Genomic DNA, 27,403 nt, shown 5'->3' with positions numbered 1-27,403 from the left:
AAGAAAGTGGCCACATCTTCCTGTGCTTGGATGACCAGCCTCTGTTTGCCCAGGTCTGAGGGGTCTTCCAGGATGGAGAACTCTCAGTGCTAAAACAGAGACAGTCCCAGGCAGCAGGGCCAAGTCTCTTACCCAACTTGAACCCCCGCTCCTTTCTTAGAAGGATCCCTCCTCACTGTTGCCAAGGCTGGGAAGATATCCCTTGAATGGTTTTCTTGTTCAGAGGAAGCTGCTGAGCCTCCGAGTGCAGTTTCCAAGCTTCTTGCCTCTACCCTACTTGGCCATGTTCACAGATTCTGCCCTGAAGACCCCAGCTATTCCTCCTCAGCCCCCCAAGCCTAACCCGACAGAGGCTGATGGGGGTGGGTCAGGTGAGGTGCTTTAGGCGCCGATGCTGGAGTTCCTGTGAACTAGGAGGGCTGGGAGAAAGCAGGCTATAAAGAGGAGGGTTGCTTCACTCTTTTGGAGGCTGCCCTGGGGCTCTGGCTGCTCCTTGACAGCTGAGGTGGTGGGGTTGCTCAGCATTCATTTTTCAAGCTTGCAAGTTTGTCTCTTTCTGTCTTGAAGATGCTCCTGCCTGCCTTTCTTTCTTTCTTTCTTTCTCCAGCTAAAGCATAAAGAAGTGGCAACCAACAAAAGCCTCCTTGGTACATCTCCACTGGCGCCTTCTGGCCGCCTCTTTGTACCAAGAACCTTCTTTGCCTCTAGGCCTTTGCTTCGTCCTCAGAACAGGGCTAGGAACCATGCATCCTTGGCCCAGGGTGCTGAGGTGAAGCTTGGTTAGTTTATCCAGGAGACCAGGACAGGAGGAGTTGGCTAGGGCCCTATGGCCCAACCTCAAAGAGAATAGTAGAGCAGGGTGTTAATAGCTCCCTCCCTCCCTGCCCCCTGACTCCTGACAGCACCATGAAAACCGGTGCTGGCTGAGAGCCCTGGGCAGGTTCTCTGTTGAGCTAGTGAGTTGAAAAATGGGGAACTTTGAGGGACTGGGGCTGTCATCTCAGCCTTCCATGAGAATCAGGCCAGCCTAACCCTGTTAGAAATATCAGGTCAAGGGAAACATGGTGGGTGGATGTAAATGGATGAACTTGAGGCCCTACACAGAGCTGTGGGCCTTCCCATGCCCAGGCTAGGTCCCTGCCCTGAAACAGGTGCTAACAGCTTTTGTTCCAGTGCCCCTGAGCACCAGGCATTGTCTCCCAGGTGCCATCTCATCAGCTCCTCTTGGGGGTTTGGAGGGCTGAGTGGCTTCCCAGACCTGAACTCAAAACCAAGGACTCCCCAGTTTAGTCCCTCTCTGAGCTGTCCATCCAGGTGCTCAGCCTCAGGAAGAAGGTACTTTGCAGAGCTGAGAGGGGCAGATCTTACCATGGCTCTGCCTGAAGTTCAGGAGGCTGGTTGCTGCTCTCGGCAGTGGGCGACTGAAATGGAGCTTCTTGTCCTTAGAGCCCTTTTAGTGACTTTCAAAATTTTATTTTATTGGCGTATAGTTGATCTACAGTGCCGTTTGGTTTCTGCCGTACAGCAGGGGGATTCGGTTATATGGCTATATATTCATATTCTCTTCCATTGTTTGATCGCAGGATGCTGAGTGTTGTTCCTTATGCTCTACAGTGGGCCCTTGATGTTTATCCATTATACTTCATGGTTTGCACCTGCTGGCCCTGGTCTCCCCAGTCCATCCCTTCCCCACCCCACCCTACCTTGGAAACCACAAGTCTGTTTTCTCTTAGACCTCTTTAATAATTAGTCAGACTGAATGTGGATCCAGAGGGCTGAGAAGCAGCAAGAGGTTATGGCATAGCTGACCACTAGAAACCTCTTAGGACCACGTTTCTGTAACTTATGAAGCACAGGGCATGCTGCCTCCTGCCATCAAAGTGCTCCATGGGTATCAGACTGTCAGCACGTTATGAGCTGCAGAGCTTGGCTATTTGTGCGGGTTTAAACATCACTCCTCTAAAACTCAGCAAGTTCTGAACTAAGCTTAATTGAACCCAATCATCTCTTCCCTTAACGTGGCAGGGATTCAGCACCCCTTATCGATTCCAACACTTCTCAGGTAGGCATTCATGCCACCAAGAGGAAATGAGCCTGAACCCAGTCCTAGTGTTTCATGGTGATACGCGTCCACACTTGCCTTATTCTCTCCTACAGGACACGTCATCCCATTTTAGGCAATGTCTTGTGGGTTGGGCCTTTCTCAAAGCAACATAACTAGTTATTGGTGGAGAGAAGATTTAGGCCCAGTCCCACCCAGTCAGCTGGCTTCTATTCCTTGATACTGGGAATGACGTTTGTGGAATGAAAATATCTCCTGCCATATCAATAAACAAGAAATGTCACAGCCATCAGCGATTTCTGGTCTCCAAATGTGAGTGAGGGCTCCCCAAACTGTGATCCAGCAGATGCTGCCACCCTCCACAGTGATTGCTGAGAAGCTGGGGGATTGCAGGAAGCAGCCATCTGCCACTCCTTAAGGTGAACAAGGAAACAGAATTTGGTTCCAGACAGCTGAGTTGCATATGAAAGGAGTGAATTCAGTGGGCCCAGAGGTTTGCATCTTTCCATACATAGAATGCAAAATTGCTTAACTTGACACCTGATCTTTGATGTTCAGACTGCCTGCTCCCTTTGTTGCAAAGTTATATATGGCCTGACTCCCCTGCTCCTGCCTCCTTGCAGCAGTTTTCTCAGAGCTACTGAGATGCTGTCTCCCAGGCTCGGAGTCCTAAACATTCCCACCAAATAAAATAACTCTCTGCTTTCAGGTTGTGACTATATATTTTAGTCAACAGCATGAACTCCATTGTAGCCCAAGTCTTCACTTTCATATACGCCTCCCCGTCGCCCATAAGTATTAGATATGTACTATGACCAACCTCAACAATTAGTATCTTAGAATTTTAGTGGGACGGATTGAGAAATAACCCTTGTTGCCATTGAAATTTATTCTTCAAGTCGTTACTTGATTGACTTACAGCCAGGAAATGTTATAGTGCCCCTGCACTGCAATGGATTTCAGTAATCCATTCAAAATCTTTCTCTAATAGAAGTGCGATAAAAACCTGACTCAGTTCAGTTCAGTTGAGTTCAGTCACTCAGTCGTGTCCGACTCTTTGCCACCCCATGAATCGCAGCACGCCAGGCCTCCCTGTCCATCACAAACTCCCGGAGTTCACTCAGACTCACGTCCATCGAGTCGGTGATGCCATCCAGCCATCTCGTCCTCTGTCATCCCCTTCTCCTCCTGCCCCCAATCCCTCCCAGCATCAGTCTTTTCCAATGAGTCAGCTCTTCGCATGAGGTGGCCAAAGTACTGGAGTTTCAGCTTCAGCATCATTCCCTCCAAAGACATCCCAGGGCTGATCTCCTTCAGAATGGACTGGTTGGATCTCCTTGCAGTCCAAGGGACTCTCAAGAGTCTTCTCCAACACCACAGTTCAAAAGCATCAATTCTTCGGCGCTCAGCCTTCTTCACAGTCCAACTCTCACACCCATACATGACCACAGGAAAAACCATAGCCTTGACTAGACGAACCTTTGTTGGCAAAGTAATGTCTCTGCTTTTGAATATGCTATCTAGGTTAGTCATAACTTTCCTTCCAAGGACTAAGTGTCTTTTAATTTCATGGCTGCAGTCACCATCTGCAGTGATTTTGGAGCCCCAAAAAATAAAGTCTGACACTGTTTCCACTGTTTCCCCATCTATTTGCCATGAAGTGATGGGACTGGATGCCATGATCTTCGTTTTCTGAATGTTGAGCTTTAAGCCAACTTTTTCACTCTCCTCTTTCACTTTCATCAAGAGGCTTTTTAGTTCCTCTTCAGTTTCTGCCATAAGGGTGGTGTCATCTGCATATCTGAGGTTATTGATATTTCTCCCGGCAATCTTGATTCCAGCTTGTGTTTCTTCCAGTCCAGCGTTTCTCATGATGTACTCTGCATATAAGTTAAATAAGCAGGGTGACAATATACAGTCTTGATGTACTCCTTTTCCTATTTGGAACCAATCTGTTGTTCCATGTCCAGTTCTAACTGTTGCTTCCTGACCTGCATACAGATTTCTCAAGAGGTAGGTCAGGTGGTCTGGTATTCCCATCTCTTTCAGAATTGTCCACAGTTTATTGTGATCCACACAGTCAAAAACTTTGGCATAGTCAATAAAGAAGAAATAGATGTTTCACTGGAACTCTCTTGCTTTTTCCATGATCCAGCAGATGTTGGCAATTTGATCTCTGGTTCCTCTGCCTTTTCTAAAACCAAATCATACATATAACCAGTATTTGATTGAATTCACTAGAAATTTTGAAAAATACCAGCCTCAGTATCCAAGGCTTAGTATCAATTTATTGTTCTAATTCTTTTTTGAATCATCTTTTTTTTTTCATTCAGATAAAAAAAAAAACCAGGAATATTTTTCATAATAAATGAAATATATCCTAAATCTGTCTATTCCAGTAACAAAATGGGGGTAAATTTGAAGGCAGTAGAGGCAGACGGAATTTTACTCTTGGCTTCTCTGTGAGCAGGGCCAGCTTTATGGGCATGGGGGTGTGTATCACACATGGTCCGCTTGCTCAGAGGAATCCGGTGCCTGGCTTAGTGCTCTGCTGTCCAAAACGAAGATCATGGCATCCAGTCCCATCACTTCATGGCAAATAGATGTGGAAACAGTGGAAACAGTGTCAGACTTTATGTTTTTGGGCTCCAAAATCACTGCAGATGGTGACTGCAGCCATGAAATTAAAAGACGCTTACTCCTTGGAAGGAAAGTTATGACCAACCTAGATAGCATATTCAAAAGCAGAGACATTACTTTGCCAACAAAGGTTCGTCTAGTCAAGGCTATGGTTTTTCCTGTGGTCATGTATGGGTGTGAGAGTTGGACTGTGAAGAAGGCTGAGTGCCGAAGAATTGATGCTTTTGAACTGTGGTGTTGAAGACTCTTGAGAGTGCCTTGGACTGCAAGGAGATCCAACCAGTCCATTCTGAAGGAGATCAGCCCTGGGATTTCTTTGGAAGGAATGATGCTAAAGCTGAACTCCAGTACTTTGGCCACCTCATGCGAAGAGTTGACTCATTGGAAAAGACTCTGATGATGGGAGGGATTGGGGGCAGGAGGAGAAGGGGATGACAGAGGACGAGATGGCTGGATGGCATCACTGACTCGATGGACTTGAGTCTGGGTGAACTCCGGGAGTTGATGATGGACAGGGAGGCCTGGTGTGCTGCGATTCATGGGGTGGCAAAGAGTCGGACACAACTGAGCCACTGAACTGAACTGAACTGTCCTCTTCAGGAAATTCCTACTAGATTATTTGTGAGCAGGTGGTGAGCAGGGGAGATGCCCTGTGGGGAGAGCCCCTGCCATTGTTTGTGATCTCACAGCAGTACCTGAAGGCTCTGACTCAGGCCCCTGGGCAACGAGTGCAGCAGGCAGAGCAATTGGCCTGGCCAGTCCCCAGGGCAATTCAAGGAGCCCCTGGGCTAAGTGGGTGATGGAGAAGGGACCTGGGGCCAGATTGGCAGTGATGACAGTGTCAGCAGCAGAAGAAATGACTGCTCTGTGCCTGGGGAAAGCAGAGGCCCCAGGCAACCCTGGGAACTGTGGGAGGCCAGCTGGCCCATCATTCACTGGGAGAGCTGGTCCCTGCAGCTCCCGCACAAATACTTAACTGTGGTTTACCCTGGGACAGGAATTGCTGGTTCTCCGGGAGTAAACTTTTGTCAATAAATTATTACAAGGTAAAAGCATACACATGGATATTGCAAAAAGGCGTGTCAGAGAGTTATTAGAATTATTCAAAGAGTTTAGAGTCTCTGGTTGTGAAAACTGCTGCAACATTGTAAGCAAATATCTGCAGGCTTAACTGTAGAAATTAAATGTAGTTAGCAGTAGACATAAAAGAGCTCTTTTCCTATGAACTTCAAATGAACAGATTACTAACTAGGAAGACAGTTTTTTTTTATCGTCTTTCTAGTTGTTGAAGACTGAACAGTGAAATTCGTGAATGAAAAGTGAAGTGAAAGTTGCTCTGTTGTGTCCAACTCTTTGTGACCCCATGGACTGTGGCCTGCCAGGCTCCTCTGTCCATGGAATTCTCCAGGCAATTGGAGTGGGTTGCTGTTCCCTTCTCCAGGGGATCTTCCCAACCCAGGGATCTAACCCAGGTCTCCCACATTGCAGGTGGATTTTTAACCATCTGAGCCACTAGGGAAGCCCTAAATGCATGAATAGGTGTTTTCAATTATGTAGAAATCATGAAGCCATTTTCAGTTTCTTAAATAACCTCTTCAAGGTATAGGAAATATCAGAAAATATTAAAATGCCATGGTTCATTTTTTATTTAAAATTCAATTCAGATTACATGAAAATATTTATGAACAGTTAAATCTTTTAAGAAAAATTGTTCTGTGAACCATAAGCTCAAATGACTGAAATTTGTATTTCAAAATAATTTATCAGAAATGTAGTCAACGTTGTCACTGCTTATAAAATATTCTTCATAGTTCTAGTCATAGTTATATCAGAAAGATTCTTCTCAAAGTTAAAAATTATAAAAAAGCCATTGATGCAAATTTGTAAATTTTTATGTTCATTTATATTGATTGCATATGAATTGGCTAAGAGTATAGATTTTGATGACTTAATAAATTGTGGAAAAGTGAGTCACATCTTCAGTTCATTCAATCATGTCTGACTCTTTGCGACCCCATGGACTGCAGCATGCCAGGCTTCCCTGTCCATCACCAACTCCCAGAGCTTACTCAAATTCATGTCCATCGAGTTGGTGATGCCATCCAACCATCTCATCCTTTGTTGTCCCCTTTTCTTCCCGCCTTCAATCTTTCCCAGCATCAGCATCTTTTCCAGTGAGTCAGTTCTTCGCATCAGGTGGCCAAAGTATTGGAGTTTCAGTTTCAGCATCAGTCCTTCCAGTGAATATTCAGGACTGATTTCCTTGAGGATTGACTGGTTTGATCTCCTTGCAGTCCAAGGGACCCTCAAGAGTCTTCTCCAACACCACAGTTCAAAAGCATCAATGCTTTGGCACTCAGCTTTCTTTGTAGTCCAGCTCTCACATCCGTACATGACTTCTGGAAAAACCATAGCCTTGACTAGACGGACCTTTGTTGGCACCGTAATATCTCCACTTTTTAATATGCTGTCTAGGTTGGTCATAGCTTTTCTTCCAAAGAGCAAGTGTTTTTTAATGTCATGGCTGCAGTCACCATCTGCAGTGATTTTGATCATAAGACCCACATCTTATGATGAATCAAAATATTCCACTTAATAGAATACTACATTTATTGTATTTAAAATTATAATATCAAAATATTATGTTTTATAATGTTTATATTGTTATTTATGTTACTATTACCCTTATGGGTAATAATAATGTTTTGTAAGTAATAAACTATTTTAAGGAAAAGCCCCTTTTAATAACACTTTTTTCCTATTCTTTGTAAAAGAGGCCCCACATATTCATTTTGCACTGAGCCCCACAAACTGTGCAGTCAACCCTGATGGCAAGGTTTAGCACTGATGCTCCCTTCCAGACATCTTCTGCTTACGTTCTTGTTCTTATTCTTTATAGTTTGAACTGATAGAAGCTTTTGTCCATTAGGAATAGAAATGCTTCATGTTTAAAAATATTTGCCTTTCAGCACTCAAAACAGCATACTTAATGAATATGCTTTATTTTTCCATGAATTATTAGCCTCAGCCTCAGCCTCTCAGCCATCTGGCTCTTCCCTCCTACCTGCTTTTGAAGATGGGAAGGCTAGTTCTGTGTTTTGTGGAGCACAATGTTGTTACATCTTTAGCAATGGAAACTGGTTTATAGTTTTAACTCAGTTTGACATTTCTCCATTGATTTACCAGTCATAACTCAGTGTCCATTTGTTTGACTTCATCCTAAGAATCTTGGTCAGCCTGACATTACAGTGACAAGAGGTTCAGGTGTTCTGGTGGCCTCCACTGTGAGGCTGGAAAGATTTATGTCTAGACAGCTGTGTGCAAAAACCTCTCTGCACATGGAGATTCACATATCCCAAAAGGATATAATGAGTAAAACTAGAAGAATAATGAAGAAAAATGACAGGCACGTGGAAGGGGAACAAACAGGGTATGCCTCTGGTAAATAACTCCCTGAAGGACTCTTAGAAAAGACTTACTGATTAATTGAATCAATCCATCATCCTTTGGGTGACAGCATCAATTTGCAATCTTTTTGGGGAGTTGTTTCATTTCATTGCTGTTATAGCTTAAATTCATGTGAGGGTAGAATGAGAGGTTAAAAAATATACCTGTTTTATTATTCAGTTTAGTTCAGTCGCTCAGTCGTGTCTGACTCTTTGCGACCTCATGAATCGCAGCAGGCCAGGCCTCCCTGTCCATCACCAACCCCCAGAGTTCACTCAAACTCATATCCATTGAGTCGGTTATTAGGCTACCACAATTCTGTGCTCTCATTATAGAAATGACTTACATCGATTTAATGGTTTAAAATGTCAGAACATCAACATGTGTCTTATACAAGGATTTTTCCTCTCTGAATTATAGAAATCAGCTATTAATACCCATCAAAAATTTAAACTCATGTATTTGCTTCTAAACTACATCCTGTTTAAGAATTTTTGAAGAACAATATTTTTTTTAAAATTTATTTCTGGGGACTATACAAAGATCTATCTTTATCCTTTTTAGGAGGAACTCACCTTTGTTTTCTTTGTGGTCTTTGGAAACCATAGTTTGTGATACTTTTGTAGATTTCAGTGGTTAACGAGACCTGTGAGTGTATTCTGCAGTTGAGCTTTCATTGAATTAAAAGGATAGAGTATATACAAGTCTTGGAGATTTTGCTCTCATACCTAGTAAAAGTGATTTTAAAAAATAGCATGTTTTAAATTGGACATAATGTATCAGTCACAAATTCTGTCCTTCCCTTTCTTGGGAGTGTGTGAAAGGTGGATGTAATACAATGAAAAGGGGATTGATCGTGGGTCCTAAGCAAAGACTGACATGTGAGGAGAATAATTTGGGCTTCACTTTTTGATCATATAAGGATTTTGATATCAAAGCTTCCTGAATACAAGCATTAAGTGCCATAATTTTACCCAAAATGTCTGAAGGAAGATTTATCTTGACAACCATCAGTTCAGTCGCTCAGTCGTGTCCGACCGTTTGCGACCCCATGAATCGCGGCACGCCAGGCCTCCCTGTCCATTACCAACTCCCGGAGTTCACCCAGACTCACATCCATCGAGTTGGTGATGCCATCCAGCCATCTCATCCTCTGGCGTCCCCTTCTCCTCCTGCCCCTAATCCCTCCCAGCATCAGAGTCTTTTCCAATGAGTCAGTACTTTGGCATGAGGTGGCCAAAGTACTGGAGTTTCAGCTTTAGCATCATTCCTTCCAAAGAACACCCAGGACTGATCTCCTTTAGAATGGACTGGTTGGATCTTCTTGCAGTCCAAGGGATTCTCAAGAGTCTTCTCCAACACCACAGTTTAAAAGCATCAATTCTTCTGCGCTCAGCTTTCTTCACAGTCCAACTCTCACATCTATACATGACCACTGGAAAAACCATGGCCTTGACTAGACGGACCTTTGTTGGCAAAGTAATGTCTCTGCTTTTGAATATGCTATCTAGGTTGGTCATAACTTTCCTTCCAAGGAGGAAGCATCTTAATTTCATGGCTGCAATCACCATCTGCAGTGAGTTTGGAGCCCCCAAAAATAAAGTCTGACACTGTTTCCACTGTTTCCCCATCTATTTCCCATGAAGTGTTGGGACTGGATGCCATGATCTTAGTTTTCTGTATGTTGAACTTTAAGCCAACTTTTTCACTCTCCTCTTTCACTTGACAACCGTAGGAAGTATTAAAACATGAAACAGTTTGAGTAATCTTAATCTCTCTAATATTAGCTACTCATTAATAGAAATAGCTACTCATTAAAAGAAGTTGAAAAACTTCTAACCCTGAAACTGAATGTAATTGGTTGACTAATATATAAGAACATATCATACATACATGTTAACATATGGGTTCATGTTATTGATATTTAAGAGAAGTCTAACATGTGGATGAAAAGCGTTGCCTGCCGTATCAGTAAACAAAGGATGCTACTGCCATCAAGCCAGCTGCCATTGCAGCTGCCCCGACTGTGTACCTGGAGGGGAATTCAGGGTGGAGAAAAGGAGGATACTGGCCCTAGATAGCTGAGGTGCATATCAAAGGAACTATTAGAATGAACCCAGACCCTTCCATTTTCCCATACATAGAAAAGCACTAAATTTATTAACTTGAGATGTCTGGTTTTCTTTATTAACAATCTTTTGATGTTCTGATTACCTGATTGTTGTTGCAAAACTCCTAAATCCCCTGGCTCTTCCATTACCTCTTGGGAGCAGTCTCTCAGAGGTGTCTGAGAGGCTGTCTTCCAGGCTTAAGTTCTCAGTTGTCTGCCAAGTAAAACCTAATTCTCAACTTTTAGGTTGTGCATTTTCTTCAGTATACAAAATATAAAGGCGTATTTAACATGAAACTATACTGAATTTAATATACAATAATTAAGAAGCATTTGCTGATCTTCAGTTCAGTTCAGTCGCTCAGTCGTGTCCAACTCTTTGCGACCCCATGAATCGCAGCATGCCAGGCCTCCCTGTCCATCACAAACTCCCGGAGTTCACCCAGACTCAGGTCCATCGGGTCAGTGATGCCATCCAGCCATCTCGTCCTCTGTCATCCCCTTCTCCTCCTGCCCCCAATCCCTCCCAGCATCAGAGTCTTTTCCAATGAGTCAGTACTTTGGCATGAGGTGGCCAAAGTACTGGAGTTTCAGCTTTAGCATCATTCCCTCCAAAGAAATCCCAGGGCTGATCTCCTTCAGAATGGACTGGTTGGATCTCCTTGCAGTCCAAGGGACTCTCAAAAGTCTTCTCCAACACCACAGTTCAAAAGCATCAATTCTTCAGCGCTCAACCTTCTTCACAGTCCAACTCTCACATCCATACGTGACCACAGGAAAAACCATAGCCTTGACTAGATGGACCTTTGTTGGCAAAGTAATGTCTCTGCTTTTGAATATGCTATCTAGGTTGGTCATAACTTTCCTTCCAAGCAGTAAGCGTCTTTTAATTTCATGGCTGCAGTCACCATCTGCAGTGATTTTGGAGCCCCAAAACATAAAGTCTGACACTGTTTCCCCTGTTTCCCCATCTATTTCCCATGAAGTGATGGGACCAGATGCCTGCCTTAGAAAGTTTTCCTTATCAGCGTTCATTGTGGTTTACACAGTTCAAAGCCACTTGACAAATCCCCATTGTCTGGGTGTAGTTTATTCCGTTTTGACCAGAGTGCACAAACTGGAATTTGTGGTAGAATGGCGACATATTTGCATTTTCAGAATAAATACTAATCTTGAATAGTCTCTTAACCTTAGTTTAACTGTTTTTATAATGCCTGCGTTTATGTATCTCCAAAGTTTGTCCTACAATGTGGTCTATGTAAAAGGTTTTTATATCTGAGTTCAAATTGTCCACTTGTTATGGTACAGTGGAATGCTGGATTTTTGCTTCACCGTTTCAGAGATTATGTTTTATAGTAGCTACCAGACGAAGAAGATCTTGGTACCCCCTGTTATTTACCAAATGCACATCTTATTTAATGGAGAACTCTAGACTAACGAATCTTCTCTTTACATCATATATACGTATGTGATCTTTACTTAGGGTTGATCTATTAACTTTTAATCTATTAACTCTTTATGCAGCCGAGGTCTGGTGTGCATGTGCCCTCAGGGTGGGAAGCAACATCCTAACAGTCATCCACCCTGCTTCGATGAACACACATCAGCATACTTCCACACAGGGAACATAAGTGAGAGCAGCCTTGGTCATTTACAAGGCTCTCACCATGTGGCCCAGAAGCGAAATACCATAAGCTGATCTTCAGCTTCTTGGAATGCTGCCTCAAAGCCTTCCTTGTTTTCAGTCAGTTGTGGCATTTCGGCTTCTGGGGGCGGGTGTGTGTCTGTGTGCTGTGAGAGCAAGGACGCAACCCCAGCAGCCTGGAGCAGCCCAAGCCCTCAGTCCCTTGAGTATATGATAAACCTCAGCTGAAACTGTGACCCTGCTGTCACGAGTGCTAAAGTGAAAAGTGAAAATGAAGTCACTCAGTCATGTCCAACTCTTTGCAGCCCCATGGACTGTAGCCTACCAGGCTCCTCCGTCCATGGGATTCTTCAGGCGAGAATACTGGAGTGGGTTGCCATTTCCTTCTCCAGGGGATCTTCCCAACCCAGGGATTGAACCTGGGTTTCCTGCATTGTAGGTAGCTACCAGGGAAGTCTCACCTTGCCTATTCTGTTTCAACATGTTCATTAAAATTGACATCAAATCTTCATTATCAGAGGGGCAGTAAATGAGTAAATTATTTTATTTTAAATAATTTGACATGCAAAAATGAAAAAACCTCCCTATGTTAATGTAAGGTTTTTTAAATATAGTGCTCTATAATCCAGCTATTAGCTGGATGCTAACTCTAAATTCCAAATAGAGGAGGGACAGAAAAAAAGTTCTCCAAATGACAGCAAGTCTATTCCAGAAGGTCTTGTAAAAGAACCCTTAGTGTGAGGAGATAATAAAAGTGCATATTACCTGTGACTGAGCTGAAATGGTGCCAAGACCTAGCAATTCCTTTTTACTGCTGTACGGTGTAGAACATCAGCCCTGCCTCCATGTCACTGAAATAGGGTTTCCCTGTCAGTGACGTTATCAGGTACATTTTGAGAAGGAACACAGACTTTCAGGGATGGCTCAGAAACTTGGTTGTTTTTCCATTTATTTTTAAAATGCAAATTACACTAGTAAGTCAAAAAAATCACTCTGTTAAAAATACATTCATAATTAACAAATGCAAAAGAAAGAAAGACACATCAGGATTGTAACTTCTTGCCTTCTGAATATTAGGTTTATAACAAAAGCTCAGCCTAGAAAAATAGCATTCTTCACTGGATTTTGAGGAGGATACAGCTGTACAACTTAGATGTTTTTCCAGATAGAATCACACTACTGTGCTCCCTGTTCACTGATTCCTGTTTAGTAGTCAACAACTGGTTTTGAAAATTTTGGTGGTGATGATCGTAGTGATTAGATGGTAACTTGGCTGCAACGTAAAGCAGGAATATGAGGGTTTTTAAATCTCTATCCATATACATGTCTTAGAAGGGTGGAATCTCATCACAGCATGAATGTACAGTGAAACCTCATGTTAATAGTCACATTAATTGTCACATTAGAATAATTTCTGGCATGTGTAGTATTTATATTTTAAGAATCAAAGGATGATACATTGGTAAATATTTTTCTCATACGTTAAACATGCATGTCACTATAAAATCAGCATATGAGGTTTCACTGACATGTTTGTGACTGTATATTTTATGCATGTATATATGGACAAACATATACAAACCACTGAGAAAATTCAAGCACAAGTGCTGGAACTTTTTTTTTTTGTAGTTTATGTTCTACTAGTAACCTTTGTTCCTTTGTTATCTTCAAATGCATATGTGTGTAGACCACAGACACCCATGCAGGCACAGTAATGGGACTGGTTTATGTAGCTTTGGATGGGCTAACGTTCAAAGTAGGCTAACCCAATAACTGAAACTTCATCAAGAGAAAAAGTTGCTCCATGCCAATTTATAACTTTTCAAGTCCAAATTTCACTGCATTTAAAGATGGTGTATTATTAATAGTCCTAAGAAATTGATTTTAGTGTCTCAGGTGGATCAAAAAGAAAATGACTCATCTGAGTTCCTGACAAGCCTGAGCTAATTATGTTTTTCACTAATGAAAATCAAATAATGCTTGAATATATAGAACAAAATTTCCTAGGAATTCAGAATATTCCATAAACACATTGACCTACTATTAAGTTTCCAAAGGCATCTTGTTGCCAACTACATTAACAGCACAGTTTTTCTGCCACAATAATACAGGAGGATTAAAATACACTCTAACACACAACAGATCCCCCAGTTACCACAAAGAGATCTCGGATATTTCACCAAGGTAACTATTGTTCCCCCCGCCCACCCAAAAAATAATCTCGTACGCTGAAGTTAGGAAAAAAAGTTCACCTACATAGGGGCTTCCATTTGAATTAGATATAAAAGAGTAAACATAGCTAATACATATTCAGTTGGCCTCTGTTGATAGAAATCCACAGCTGTTTCTGTGTTAGTAAAAGACATTTGTAGATACTTATAAAAGCACCTAGAGTGCAATAAAGAAAATCAGCTGTTCTCTGCTTCCCCGGAGATTAATGAGTTTAGTAGATTAATATGTTTTGCTTTGTCCCACCCAACCCCCTCAGAAGACCTTATTGAAGAATTATAAAGATGACGATTATTACTTTGTTACTATTACTTGTCTCTTTTTGGCCACCATGGAGGCTCAATGGTGAAAGCACTTGGCTGACAGCTGGCAGTTTTTGTACACAGACACACTGGAGCTGCTGAGCTATGCAGTCTTGTTTCTTGACATGACACACACACAGACTTGAACTCATTCGGAATTAACAGCAGTGTGTTAGCCTAAAGGAAGTGACTCGGGGACGTCTGCACTGAGGACTCTCAGGCGCACAACTTAGGTGGGTTAAGGCAAGTATGTACGGTACAGCCTTTAGGGCAAACAACCTGCCGTTTCAGACTTCGGTTACAAGGTCATCATGGTATGTTTTGTGTGTTTGTTTTTGCAATTACATTGCCTACATAGCCGTGGTGCTATCAAGACATATGGAGGGCAGAAGACAGGGCTCTCAAACTACTGTGCCCTGGATGACTTTGCAGCTGGCAGAGGCCGCCCGGCTGGGCTGTAGAGGAGTTTAGTGACGGCCAGCAGAGGGCGCCAACACGTCTCCTTATGAACTTTGCAACCTGCGAGAAAGCAGCCGGCATTCCGGAAATCCACGAGGGGCGTGTCCTGCATATTTGTCTGTTTCAGATAGAAAGAGGAGGCCAAGTAGAATTGGTGTGTGCCAGTGTGCGTTTGTGTGTGTGTGCGTGCGTGTGTGTGTGTGTGTGTGAGTGTGCATGTCTCTTCCAGTGCATGTGGAGGCTTTATGTTTTGTTAGTATGTATTAAACTTAGTTGCTTCTTTCTCTTCAAAAAATGCAGGAGGCCACCGCGAAACAAGTTCTTTGAAAGGTCCAGGAGCTGATGTACTGAAGCCATTTGTGTTATTTTGACCTGAGAGAGAGAAAAAAGATGTTTTTAATCAACGGTGAGAGCTCAGTACCCTTTTCTCACCTCTCCAAGCACAAGAGTAAACCAAAAAAAAAAAAAAAAAAAGTCCAAAGCCCAAATTGTGCTTTAAATAGAGTTTTCCTCCTCTCAACTTTTTCCTCAGTGCAACCTTCTGGATAGAGAGGCCAGCTATGGTAATTTAAAATCCATTTTCTGGGGGCAAATAAATATGTATTGCTGTACAGTTAGGCTGCCAAAAAGAATGTGGTTTCAAATGGTGGCCTGTTACTGCGTGGGATATTCCCACATTTATGCCGCAGGGAGCCCAATAGATGTGGACCTGCTTCGGCACATAGGTCAGTGGTAGTCAAAGCAGCTACTTTGTTAGAAAATTAACCTGCAAACATGGGAATGTTAAGTGCAGCAACTTCATAGCCATTGTTGGTTTCAAAGAGTCCTCCAAACTGTAAGAGAAAAATTAATGAAAACTTTTCCCTTTGAGATGGATTATAGATAATCCAAAGAATTATACATCAAGAATATTCACCCAACCTAACTTTTTAAAAAGAAAACTGTTTATTCATTGACTACAGAAACTAAAACACAGCTATGAATGGAGGTCAGTTAGGGGTAGTGTTTCCAAAGCCTTGTCCAGGCTCTGAGCCATTGAAGATTTGCTGGGTATAGTGGAAACCCCACAGCTAAAATTGCGCATTGCTTTTAAGCATCTATTTTCCTTCTAAGGAACTGCTTTTATTTCCAGTTGCTATATAATATCATGGGGGTGCTTGAACTGGCCCATGATGTTAAATTACTTTTACTTTATGAGACTTTTTTATGGCAGGTTGACAGGAGAAGGTCCACCACAGGACAAAGACATGGGAGAGGCTCAGGTCTCTGCCTCCCAGCAGGGAATGGAGTTTATACATGAATCGGTTTTAGCTTTTTCATGGGATTTTAATAGGCAGTGACTCTCCAATGATTGTTTTTGAGGGCTACACAGTTGAAAAAGCTCTTCATCCAACACCACATAATGTGAAACCAAAATGGAATATAAGGGAACGCAGTAAAAGGGGAGGATGCAGGCAGGTATGGAACCATGGCAGTCACGTTAGTGTGAGGAAGTAAAGATAAATGAATTTAAAGTCAGGGAATGACATGTCAGGGCGAACTCACAGTCCACATAAGAATTTGGAAAAAACAAAACCAAACAAAACTAAGGGATCAGGAACACTGCCTGATAACTGGGGCCGCGTAACTAACAAGATGTGTGACCTGTGTTTCTCTTTCCTTTCACCCAGTTTCCTCATCTGTAAAATAAAAGCTCAGTGTTCTAATACTTGAGGTCTGCTAGGGGATGCTTTGTAGAAGTGACGGGAGTAGTATTTTGACTGGTGATTTGTTAAACATTTATTTCATGAGCCGTGGGACTGGAGGACTCTGATATAATTTAACCATTTTCAGGCAGTAAGGAAAAAAATAATATTTTTATTACTTTTGGTTTGCCACTAAAATAAAATAGTTTGCCACTATTTAATAAAATCATAAGAAGTTTCTATCTTCAAGGGATTTCATTCTGGACATTAAATTTGAAGAGTCCTCTCTTTAAAGAAAACAGAATTACAAATGCCTGATTTGAAAGTATATTCTTGATTACATATAATTAGCATTCTCATGTTATTATCAGAGCTTATCCTTAAATAATGATTATGTCCAATTTATTATATTTTGATCATCTTTATTGATCATTCATACTGACCAAGCACAGTGTAATGTTATGTGATAAAAATGTGTGATATTGTTAGAAGCAAGAAATTGCAGGACTTACAGATACTCTGGTCTACTTTTGAGCACAAGCATATTGTTACATGTTACTTGGGCTGATAAGATGTGATACATTGTTTACAGAGGAAACCTTTTGGGAATGAAAATACAGTATATGTTAATTTGAGTTGACGAAGTCTTTTCCTGAGTTATATTGGTTAACATAAGCATTGTTCCTACAACTAATAACTTGCTTATTAAGTGTTTTGTATGTGACATGTCCTCTGTTGTAATTCTGTACAAGCATTGTTTTATAGAAATTCAGAGCAGTTGTATGAAGTACATAGGCTGTTGTCTCTGTTTTGCAGTTGAGGAAACTTAGGCCCTGATGGCTCAGATGGTAAAGAATCTGCCTGCAGTGCAGAGACCCAGCTTTGATCCCTGGGGAGGGAAGATCCCCCAGGGAAGGGAATGGCAACCCACTCCAGTATTCTTGTCTAGAGAATTCCATGGACAAAGAGTTGGACATGACTGAGTGACTAACACTTTCATTTTCAGGCTTGGTGAGAATAAAGTTATTCAGATAAAGTTACAGGTCCAAGGTCATAAAGAATTGTATCGCATACAGTCTACCTTCCATAGGTCATCTTAACCACTGCCTCTTACTGCTTTGCTTTTAGTTTTTAATAGAATACTTTACACAAGGGTATATTATTGATATAATATCAAGAAGAATGGTAAAGAATATAAAGGACTTATTTTTTATTTAAGCTATCAAATCTTCTGGGAGGCTGGGAACCTTATGCTATAAGTAGAAATACAACTATATTATGGGGAAGAAGCAAAAAAAAATATCAAAGGAAAAAGATTTAGAAATGTTTCATAAAGGAAGTATATTTTAAGATACAAATTGAAGGAGAGTGGGATTTGAAAAGTAGAATTTGGGAAAGGACATTTGGTGTCAAGAGAATAGCATGGGATAGCTGAAAAAATACACATCATGTTTGCGGATGGCAAGAGTTTTAGTTGGGCTGTTAAAAGTAGATAAGGGGAGACATCAGAGTATGTGTGAGACATCAGAGAAGGTAAGGTCAGGAAGCAGTTCTTAGCCATTGTAAAATATGAAATCATTGCATTTTCCTGGTGTCTCTCAGCATGATCTGCCTCCAGTTGAGACTCAGAGGTTTTTAAGTTGAAGAGCAGAGATAAAATACTTCCATAAAATTTTTGGGCTGGGTCATAGTAGATCTGCAAGTTCTGTTATGGATTTTGGACTTTTTGTTTAATAGGCAATAAGGAGTTCTTTGATAGTTTCTGGGGAAAGGTCTAACACAATTGGAGTGGTACTTTAAGAAGATTAAACTGATAGTTACATAGAAGAATGGGAATAGGGGTTGTAAAATAAAGAGACTGTAAAACTTCAGCTAATGAATAGCTGAACTAGGGCAGTGGTTTTGGAAATGTAAAAGAGGGGTTGTGTGATATCCTGTTTACAGAAGGGGTACTTTGGATGACATATAGTATTGACTGACTGCTGAACTTGATAAAGTCTGTTTTATGAGTGGTGTTCTGAATGCTTTTGGGGAACTACAAGAGACACACACAAAATGCAGCATGATGCACAGATCATTCCCTTTGTGAAAAGAAGCTTAAAAGGGGATGTATAAGGATTACTTTAATCTCTCTGGAGGAGAAATACTCCCCAGAATGTGTTTATCATCCTACACACTAACAATATTAAAAGGTAAAATGACTGAATGGTGGAGGACAACGACAACAAACACGTATCTTCAAAGAGAGAAGCTCACATTTCGAAATGAATTGGAATCTTACTTTCTATTTTGATCTTCGCTTGCAATTCAGCATATCACCTGATGCTGATATATAGAATTTGTTATCAGTTGTTATCCAAGGGAATTTGCCTAAACACAGATATAAAAATCAGGCTCCGATTGTATGTCTGCTCTCCTGAGTGCTAGAGTAAAGGGTCTGATAAGTTTAAGTCTTAATACTCCGGTTTCATTTTCACTTTTCACACCAGAAAAATGTTAAAGAGTATTATTACGTCATTTATCATCCAAAAGAGAACACTTATAAGTCTCATAGGGAGTGCTGGTAATAAGTATACCAGAACAACGCATGTGAACTAGGACTGTACTGGGAAAATGAGGACATACAACTTATATATAGTTACGTACAACTACCTACAATGTTGTATCATCGTCAAAATATACAACTTTTGGGTAATTCAAAGAAATTATATATTGAATTTTTAGCTATGTAGTTGATACACATGTAAGAATACTTTTAAAAGTAACTTTAGAGATGGCTTTCCTGATAAATTTTGTAAAAGTTATGAACAAAGTGTTATTATAGTTATCTCAGTCAAAACAACATTAATAGAGGAGAAAGTATTGGAGGTAAGTCATGACTGAAGGAAAGCCACATGCCATCTCTTTTGTGCGACAATAACATTTGCTTAATCACCTTTTAGTATCCCAGAAGAATACTGCTAAAGTAAAGCACTCACATGTACATAGGCTGCAGTTGTAAATGAGATGTCTTCTGAGGCCCCTGATAGCCGTAAGAATCAAAGCCACCTATGAAATCAACTAGAAAGGGACAATTGCTATAATTAGTCAACTTTTCAGAAGAGATACATACTCATGTTCAAGGTCTTATACAGATTACTTATATAAACCTTTTAAATAATCTATTAAACCAGAAGTAGCTAATTGTGGAGACAAAAAGATAGTTCCTTCAAGGCAGTGATTCCCCCACCCCCAACTGTGAGATTCAATTATTGCTTTACATGAATCTATTAACTTGGGAGAAGAAATTATATACTCCTTTGAAGCAACCAAGACTTAATTGGAGCAATAAAATTCACTTGCACAATTAAGATGCTATATGTCTTTGTGGTTAGTGTGGAGATTTTCTGTAACACATTGCAAATGTAAAAAAATGACAATAGCTCAAGTGCACGTATCTATCAGCAATTACTATTAGTAATATATCCTGATGGTCAGGTACAAGGTGCTGTGATGGAGGTGATGTAAATTAGCTCAGCACGGGTGTCCCTGCCATTATGTGGTTCGTAATCTCAAATAGATGGTCAGAAATAGATATGGAAGAAATTCTAACCAAGGATTCAGATGCATCCAATATACATTTGGTGCAGACATATTATACAAGATACCTAGAACAGTCAAGTTCAGAGAGTCAGAAAGTACATTGATAGATGCCAGGGACGGTGGGGCGGGGTGGGGTGGGGACGGGGGACGGATGGGGAATTTGTGCTTAATGGGGACAGAGGTTCATTTTAGGAAGGTAAAAAGTTCGGGAGATGGATGATCACGAGAGTTGCACAGCAATGTGCATGCACTTAGCTCCACTGAACTGTAGAGTTAAATATGGTGAAAATATTATGTTTTATATTATGTGAATTTTACTGCATTATAAAAGCATTAAACATATTTATAAGCAAAAAAAAAAAGCCACATTCAAATGCCATACACACCTAAATTTTTGAGGTACAATGAGATATAACAAGAGTTACTATGGTAGATATTATATTATCCAAAATGGCTGCAGCAAGATCTCCTGAATTCCGTGTCTGCTTACAGTGTGATCTCGACACTCAACCCGTCCTGTGGTTTGGGTCTTTATCCCTTCCTGTTGAACCTGGAAAGAACTTTGTGGCCACTTGGACCCACGGAGTGTGGTAGAAATGACACTCTATGACTTCTAAGGCTAGATCAAAAAAATGCCACGCACTTCCTTGCCTTTGCTCTTCAGGGATGCTCTTTTGGAACACAGCCATCATGCCCAAACCGGGAAGGGCAAACTAGCCCACGTGGAGAGATCAACAAATGACCCTTGGATATGATTTTGGCGAACAAGGTGTCTGAGGTCCCAGCTGACAGTCAGTGCCAACACCCAGACACGTGCCTCCAAATGATCCCAGCCACAAGCTGCTGAGTCAGCCCAGCGTTGGCATCTCCCCAGCTGAGGCCTCCGACACCCGGGGTTACAGACCAGCTGTCCTCGTGGTGCCTTGTCTGGATTCTTAGCCTGCAGTCCATGAGTGTAATCACGGTTGTTTTACACTAGTGCATTTTGTAATTGTGGCAGCAAACATTCACACTAAGACTGCTGTGAAAAACTTTGTTTTTTCTTTTTCATTCCTGGACTGGAGGTCATGTGGTGGGGCCAAGAGAGGCAAAATGACAAAAAAAGCTGACAAGAGAGATGACAGGAAGGAGAAAGAGAGGAACCTAGAAAGTGAATTAAGATGTTTGAGGGTATCTTTACTTTTTTCTAGTATCTTATTCTGGTGGTTTAAGTTTGGCTAGCTTTTATTCTCTTTTTAATATCCTAAGTGTTACAGGTAGAAATTGGAACACAGGACATAAAATCCATGATGTCTGTTTAGTGGGGAAATCTTTTTATTTTTAAAAGACATTTTATTTTTTAGAGCAGTTTTAGGTCTGCAGCAAAATTGAGAAGTACTGAGAGTTGTGCCCTACCCCACCCCCAGTACGTATGCGCACAACCTCCCTTACTGTCAGCATCCCACACCAGCGTGGCGCACTTGTTACAACTGAAGAACCTACCTGGACGCATCCTTAGCACTCAAAGTCCAGAGTTTGCATTGGGGTTCACTTTGGTTTTAAATTCTGTAGGTTTCGACAGACTTGTAATGACATGTATCCACAGTTTTGGTATCATACAGAATGGTTTCACTGCCCTAAAAATCTTCTGTGTTCTGCCTTTTTAATCCCTGCATTGCACGCCTGCTGTGTCGCTTCAGTCGTGTCTGACTCTTGGCAATCCTATGGACCGTAGCCAGCCAGGCTCCTCTGTCCATGGGATTCTCCAGGCAAGAATACTGGAATGGGTTGCCATTTCCTTCTCCAGGGGATCTTTCTGACCCAGGTCTCCCACACTGCAGGCAGATTCTTTACCCTCTGAGGCACCAGGGAAGGCCTTTAATCCCTCCCTCTCCCCTAAACTCTAGCAACCATTGATCTTTTTACTGTCTCCAGTAAATGTCATGCACTTCCCTTTGCTGTTCAGGAACACAATCATCATGCCCAAACTGGGAAGGCCAAACTAGCCCACGTGAAGAGATCAACAAAGGACCCTTGGATATGATTTTGGCTAACAGGGTGGCTGAGGTCCCAGTTGACAATCAGCATCAACATCCAGACAGGTACCTCCCAATGATCCCAGCTCCAAGCTGTTGAGTCAACCCGCCTTTTCTAGAATGTCATATACCTGGACTCCTATGTTTTCTAGCCTTTTCTGATTGGTTTCTAGCCTTTTCTGATTGGTTTCTTTCAGTTAGTCATATGCTTTGAAGGTGCCTCTATATCCTCTTATGATTTAATCTCTCTCTATTTTTTTGTTTAATCATTAAAACCCTTTTACTGAGGCAGAATTTCTCTTCTGGTTGGAAGTGGACTAGTACAACAGTCCTTCCTTATCCACGGAATACAGTTCAAGGTCCTTAATGGATTCTCGAACCATGAACAGTGCTGAACCCTGTATCTACACAATACTTTGCCTTTTTTTTTTCCCCTGTACTAATGGATAGGTAGCATACACAGCATGAATATGCTGGACAAAGTGATGACTTATGTTACTGGAGGGACAGAGCAGGATGGTGTGAAATCTCATCACAGTACTCAGAATGGCTCAGAATTTAAAACTTAGGAATTGTTTATTCTTTTCAGACTGCAGTTGACTGTAGGTAGCTGAAACCATGATATGGAGATCTAGAGTGTAATGAAAAGAACAGAGGTCTGATGTTAGAAGGATCAGGATCCAAATACTGCTTTGACCAGTTGCCGGCTGTGTGGCCTTAGACAAATCACTTAACTTCTCTTACACAACAATTAAAACACTTATATTATTAGCGTGAGGATAAAATGAGGGGTGTAGAGCCCTCGGTGAGACATGTGGTGTGGAAGAAGAAAACTAAAGACTCTTAAGAATTCAGGATTTCCTTTATAATTCTTCTAAACTGTGCAGTGTGGGATAAGGAAATGTTTAATTCGAAACAACTATAGGACTATAGGGCTTCCCTGTGGCTTAGATGGTAAAGAATCTGCCTGTGATGCAGGAGACCTGGATTCAATCCCTGGGTTGGGAAGATCCCCTGGAGAGGAGAAAGGCTACCCACTGCAGTATTCTGGCCTGGAGAATTCCATGGACAGAAGAGCCTGCTGGGCTACAGTCCATGGAGTTGCAACCGAGTCAGACATGACTTAGTGAGCAAATAATAGCAACTAGGTGTTTGGCTTATAGCTCAAAGTTTGTTGTCTAGGAGGGTGTTGCTGCCTTTAACAGAACAAAAAGAATTGAGAGAAGGGAGCTTGTGTTTGGCTTCATTAGAAAATGTAGTATGTACGTGGCATATATGAGCAGCAGGGACCAGAAAACATTTGGGAAACAGGAACTATAATTGTAATTGGTGGGAGACAAATTGGAGACTTGCTGGGATTGTAGAGGTGAATTTTCTTTTTCCTCGTTCAGCTTTATTGTGTTTCATTGAAACCCATCTCCACCTGACATATTATGAATCTACTCTCTTTGTTGTTGATCTCGGCACGGTAATGTAAGCTGCGTGAGATTTACTGTGTCCTGCAGTGGCTCCAGAACCCAGAACCATGTCTGGCTCATGGAAGCCATATTTACTGAATAAACTCTTTAGGCGGTTTTGAAAAAAGGCAGGTGATTTAAGTATGGAAGATGCTGGTAAAATTTCTAAGTGAAGTTTAAGTGCATTTACCCTTTCTTCAGAAGGCCTTGAATGCTAATTAAGAGAAGACCTTTTATAGAAGATGTAGAATGTCAGTAATTGCTTGGATCCTGTGAGACAAAAGAAATCTTTTGGGTATCAGTGGAAAGAAGGCACCATTCTGGTTTCTTTGGTCGATATGAATGGAAGGAAGAAAGCTAGGACTTGCTTTAGCATCAACATAACTAGGGTGAGAGGGATCATCCATTGATGATTGCGATCAAATGTTGCAAAAATGTTGATAACTGGTAGAGAAAATACTGTTTTTTTTTCTGGCAAATTCATAGCATTCTAAATAGAGGTACATGACTGGGTAGAAGGTGACAAAAGAAAATTTGTACTTGTTTGATCTTTGCCTCTTTGGAGCAGTTTGGTTTTGGTTCTCTTGAAACAACTCAGGAATGTTATTTTCTTTGCAAGCTGATTTTTTCTTTGCCTTAGTTTTCCTATCTGCAGTATGGGTATGTTTTTATCTACTGACTCGTGGAGGCACAGGGATGCCCAGTTATTTTAAATTAGTAAAGTGCCATATCAGTTTAATAACTATGATTTGATAACATTAATAATAGTGGAATTTAGAAATTACCAGGAGAAAAATGCTTTTTGAAGGAATATTCTTCAATCAAATATGTCCCCTGTTGTGAGCTTCCCTTTTATTTAAACCTTTTAATCATGAACACTGAGTTCAGCAAACCTAAAGCTGCTTTTTTAAAAATACATGTTGGCAGGGAGGTATTGTAATATAAAATTGTACCTTGGTTATTAATGACAAAAGCCACTAGTCAACACACTCTTTTGGAGATAGAGCTGGAAAATACCATGGGGGGAAATTTTAAAAGGCAGCTCACAGAAAGCTCAGCCTAAATATTTGGAAGCACTCATTGAAAGACGTTAAAGAATTTCCGTGGGCCTATGAAAATAGAGTGTAAATCCATTATCTCTGCAGGTAAGGATTCCAAGGGTACTTATCTCCAGTGGCACAAAAGGAATTTCAGAGCATAACCAACCACAGTCGAAGTCCAAAAAACCCCCTGTTCCTCCCATGGAGGCAGCAATTCAGCTTCTTCCGTGAGCTTGATGTACTCAGTCTGGACTTACATCTCTGAGTGGACGTTTTATTTTTTCTGATTAGGAAAACACATCCTTTGTAGGTAGGGGTGCTTTACTCCACCATTGCCCGAAAAGTCACTAAAGTGTGATACTACAGAGAGCTTCCAGCAGGCGAAACATGCATTGAATGAAATGAGACTTATTAGCTAGATCACAGCAGATGCTTCACTTCCTAACCTTGTTCAGAAAATAACCTTTTATCAGGATCTTAGGGTTGTGTTTTCCATGTTTATCTCTTAGTTGTATCACAGTCAGATCTTCAGTGTTTTAACTTGGTAGACACATTTAAGTATACTAAAAACTACAAAGGAAATATTTCTTTAGAGATCATTTGAGTAACTATGCTGTTGGTTCTAAAAACTTAATGAAAATACAGTACACATTTCCACTTGATAAACTGTTTCGTCTTTTCACTTTTGCTTATTTTTGCTGATTCTCAGTGTGGCCGGTACCTTAGGTGAGATTTGAAGAAACACATGTTGGTTTTCTGCTGAGACAAGGGTCTTGCTGTTGCATCATCTTCTAGTAGTGTAATACCACCGCTGGCTGCGTCACAGGGAAAGCGAAGTAGTGGGAAGACTGAGGGCTTGGGAGTCAGAAGACCTGGGCTCAGCCGCGCCTTCCCTCCTTACTAGCATCGCGCTCACAAGCAGCTCACAACTGCTCTGAGCCTGACTTTCTTCCTCTGTGAAGTGGAGATAAAACAATCCCAACTTCACAGGGTTATGTATGTGTACAACTAGATGCACGTGTTTTATGGATACACTGCAGGTAGATGTGGGGTTTCGTCTCTCTTAGCAAGAGATTTATACAAAAAGAATGATTTGAAGTATGCTTTATATGTTTAGTTTCTGTACTGAGAGCATGAGAATTTTTCAGGCCAGGAACGTAGATGGAGATAAGTAAGGGTCAGAGAAGAGAACTTTGTGTTAGAATTTACTTGAAGTTAGTGTGGAATAATGAAAGTGTGGAAGTCATCAGCAGAAGCTGAGGTAGGTTTATGGAAATCCTTCTGATGCCCACTTGGCTGGTTAACTATAGTCTGGCAAGCGATAGGAGTAACCCATGTGACATATTGTAGAAAAAAAGGAAAGATATTGTATATATTTAAAAAAAAAAGCTACCTAGAACTGAGTTTCCATTTTTCAAATATTTTTGGAAATCACCTCGTATCTTATCCCAAAGGATGGAGAGAGGCTGGACCTGATTTGGTTTGTGGTATGTGAGGCTTTGACTCATGAGTAGGGAAAAGGAAATTTCGAGTGGAGTGAGTGAGCGTGAAGACACCAAGAGCTTGTCTCCTGGATTGGGCCGAGGGAATGAGGCCAAGGCTAGGTGGAAGGATAGCTTTGGAGAAGAAAAGCTTAACCATTCCTCTCAGATTTGGGCGGGGTTTCAAGAAGACATGGCTCAGATGGTAGAGAATCTCCCTGTAATGCAGGAGACCTGGTTCGATCCGTGGGTCAGGAAGATGCCCTGGAGAAGGAAATGGCAACATTCCAGTATTCTTGCCTGGAGAATCCCATGGACAGAGGAGCCTGGCGGGCCAGAGTCCATAGGACCACAAAGAGTCGGACACACCTGAGTAACTAACACTTTCACTTTTCTAGAAGACAGAGGATAATTGCTGGTATGGAGAACCCTCAAGGTTCTGAGGGGAAAATGGGATGAGTTGATGTCTGGTAGCTTTGGTTTTTCTCAGGATTGGGTACTAGGCGTAAGGTACTTGGAAGGGTTTGCAGCAGGTCCCATGGCTGTGTCACACCATCAGTGGGAGAGGAGGGAAAGCTGTGCTGGGAAGAGGGAGCACCCAGGTGGACTTAGGGGCTCTCCCCAGCTGTTGTGCAGCAGCCCTGGATTAGAAGTAGAGACGCTGCCTCTGAGCTGCATCAGGCAAGGATATTGGAAATCCAAGCCTGATGGAGGAGAACACAAAGAAGGAAAACCAAGGGTGCCTGTAAGAGCATCACTGTTCTTATGCATCCGGGAGAGAGAAAGATAAACAAAACTTCCAATGGAGGGAAGCTCCTGAATAAAGATGAAGACAGAGTCCTCCAGGAGGGAGGCAGGAGAACAAAAGGAGTGAAAATAGGAGTTTACGGTCAGGCAGAGAATGTTAGAACTGGTGATTTTTAGAGACGCCTTTTTCCTCCATAGTGAAGGTGATCCAAATGAGTCTCCTTGGTGAAGGGAACTCTGGGGGTGGTGGTGAAGTGAGTGGTGATAAATGTGGTTAAGAAGTGAGATGGTCCAGAATTTGTACAGCTAGAGTCAGAAAACTGTGTATTCAGATCGTTTTAATACTTTGAATAGATGTGGAATCATGTGCAGAGTGTGATAAAATGACCTTTATTTTCAAAGTTCCTGGCATCACTTTGTGCCATGGCATTTGGGTGGATTAGATACACCAGTCTCTGTTTTGTTCTTCCCTTAGAGAATGGCTTTCAATTATATGTGACGT

At 41.5% G+C, this 27,403-nt stretch overlaps 1 protein-coding gene and 1 pseudogene across 1 annotated transcript in view; both read right to left on the bottom strand.

Moving 5' to 3' along the window:
- The window catches only part of LOC102406969, a 46,857-nt pseudogene extending 34,840 nt beyond the window's left edge, over positions 1-12,017 (bottom strand).
- An 819-nt stretch (positions 12,018-12,836) lies between these two features.
- Positions 12,837-27,403, bottom strand: part of NKAIN2 (sodium/potassium transporting ATPase interacting 2) — a 1,210,503-nt gene continuing 1,195,936 nt past the window's right edge. The window contains exons 6-7 of the mRNA XM_025295038.3: positions 19,558-19,639; positions 12,837-15,266 (exon numbers count right to left, since the gene is read on the bottom strand). Coding sequence (XP_025150823.1) covers positions 15,257-15,266; positions 19,558-19,639 — 92 coding nt within the window. The 3' untranslated portion in view covers positions 12,837-15,256. The remainder of the gene's footprint in view (positions 15,267-19,557; positions 19,640-27,403) is intronic.

The sequence above is a fragment of the Bubalus bubalis genome, chromosome 10 (assembly GCF_019923935.1).
Source record: "Bubalus bubalis isolate 160015118507 breed Murrah chromosome 10, NDDB_SH_1, whole genome shotgun sequence".
Lineage (NCBI taxonomy): Eukaryota > Metazoa > Chordata > Mammalia > Artiodactyla > Bovidae > Bubalus > Bubalus bubalis.
Note: the sequence above shows the minus strand (reverse complement) of the source record. Positions and strands in the feature narration are given on the sequence as shown.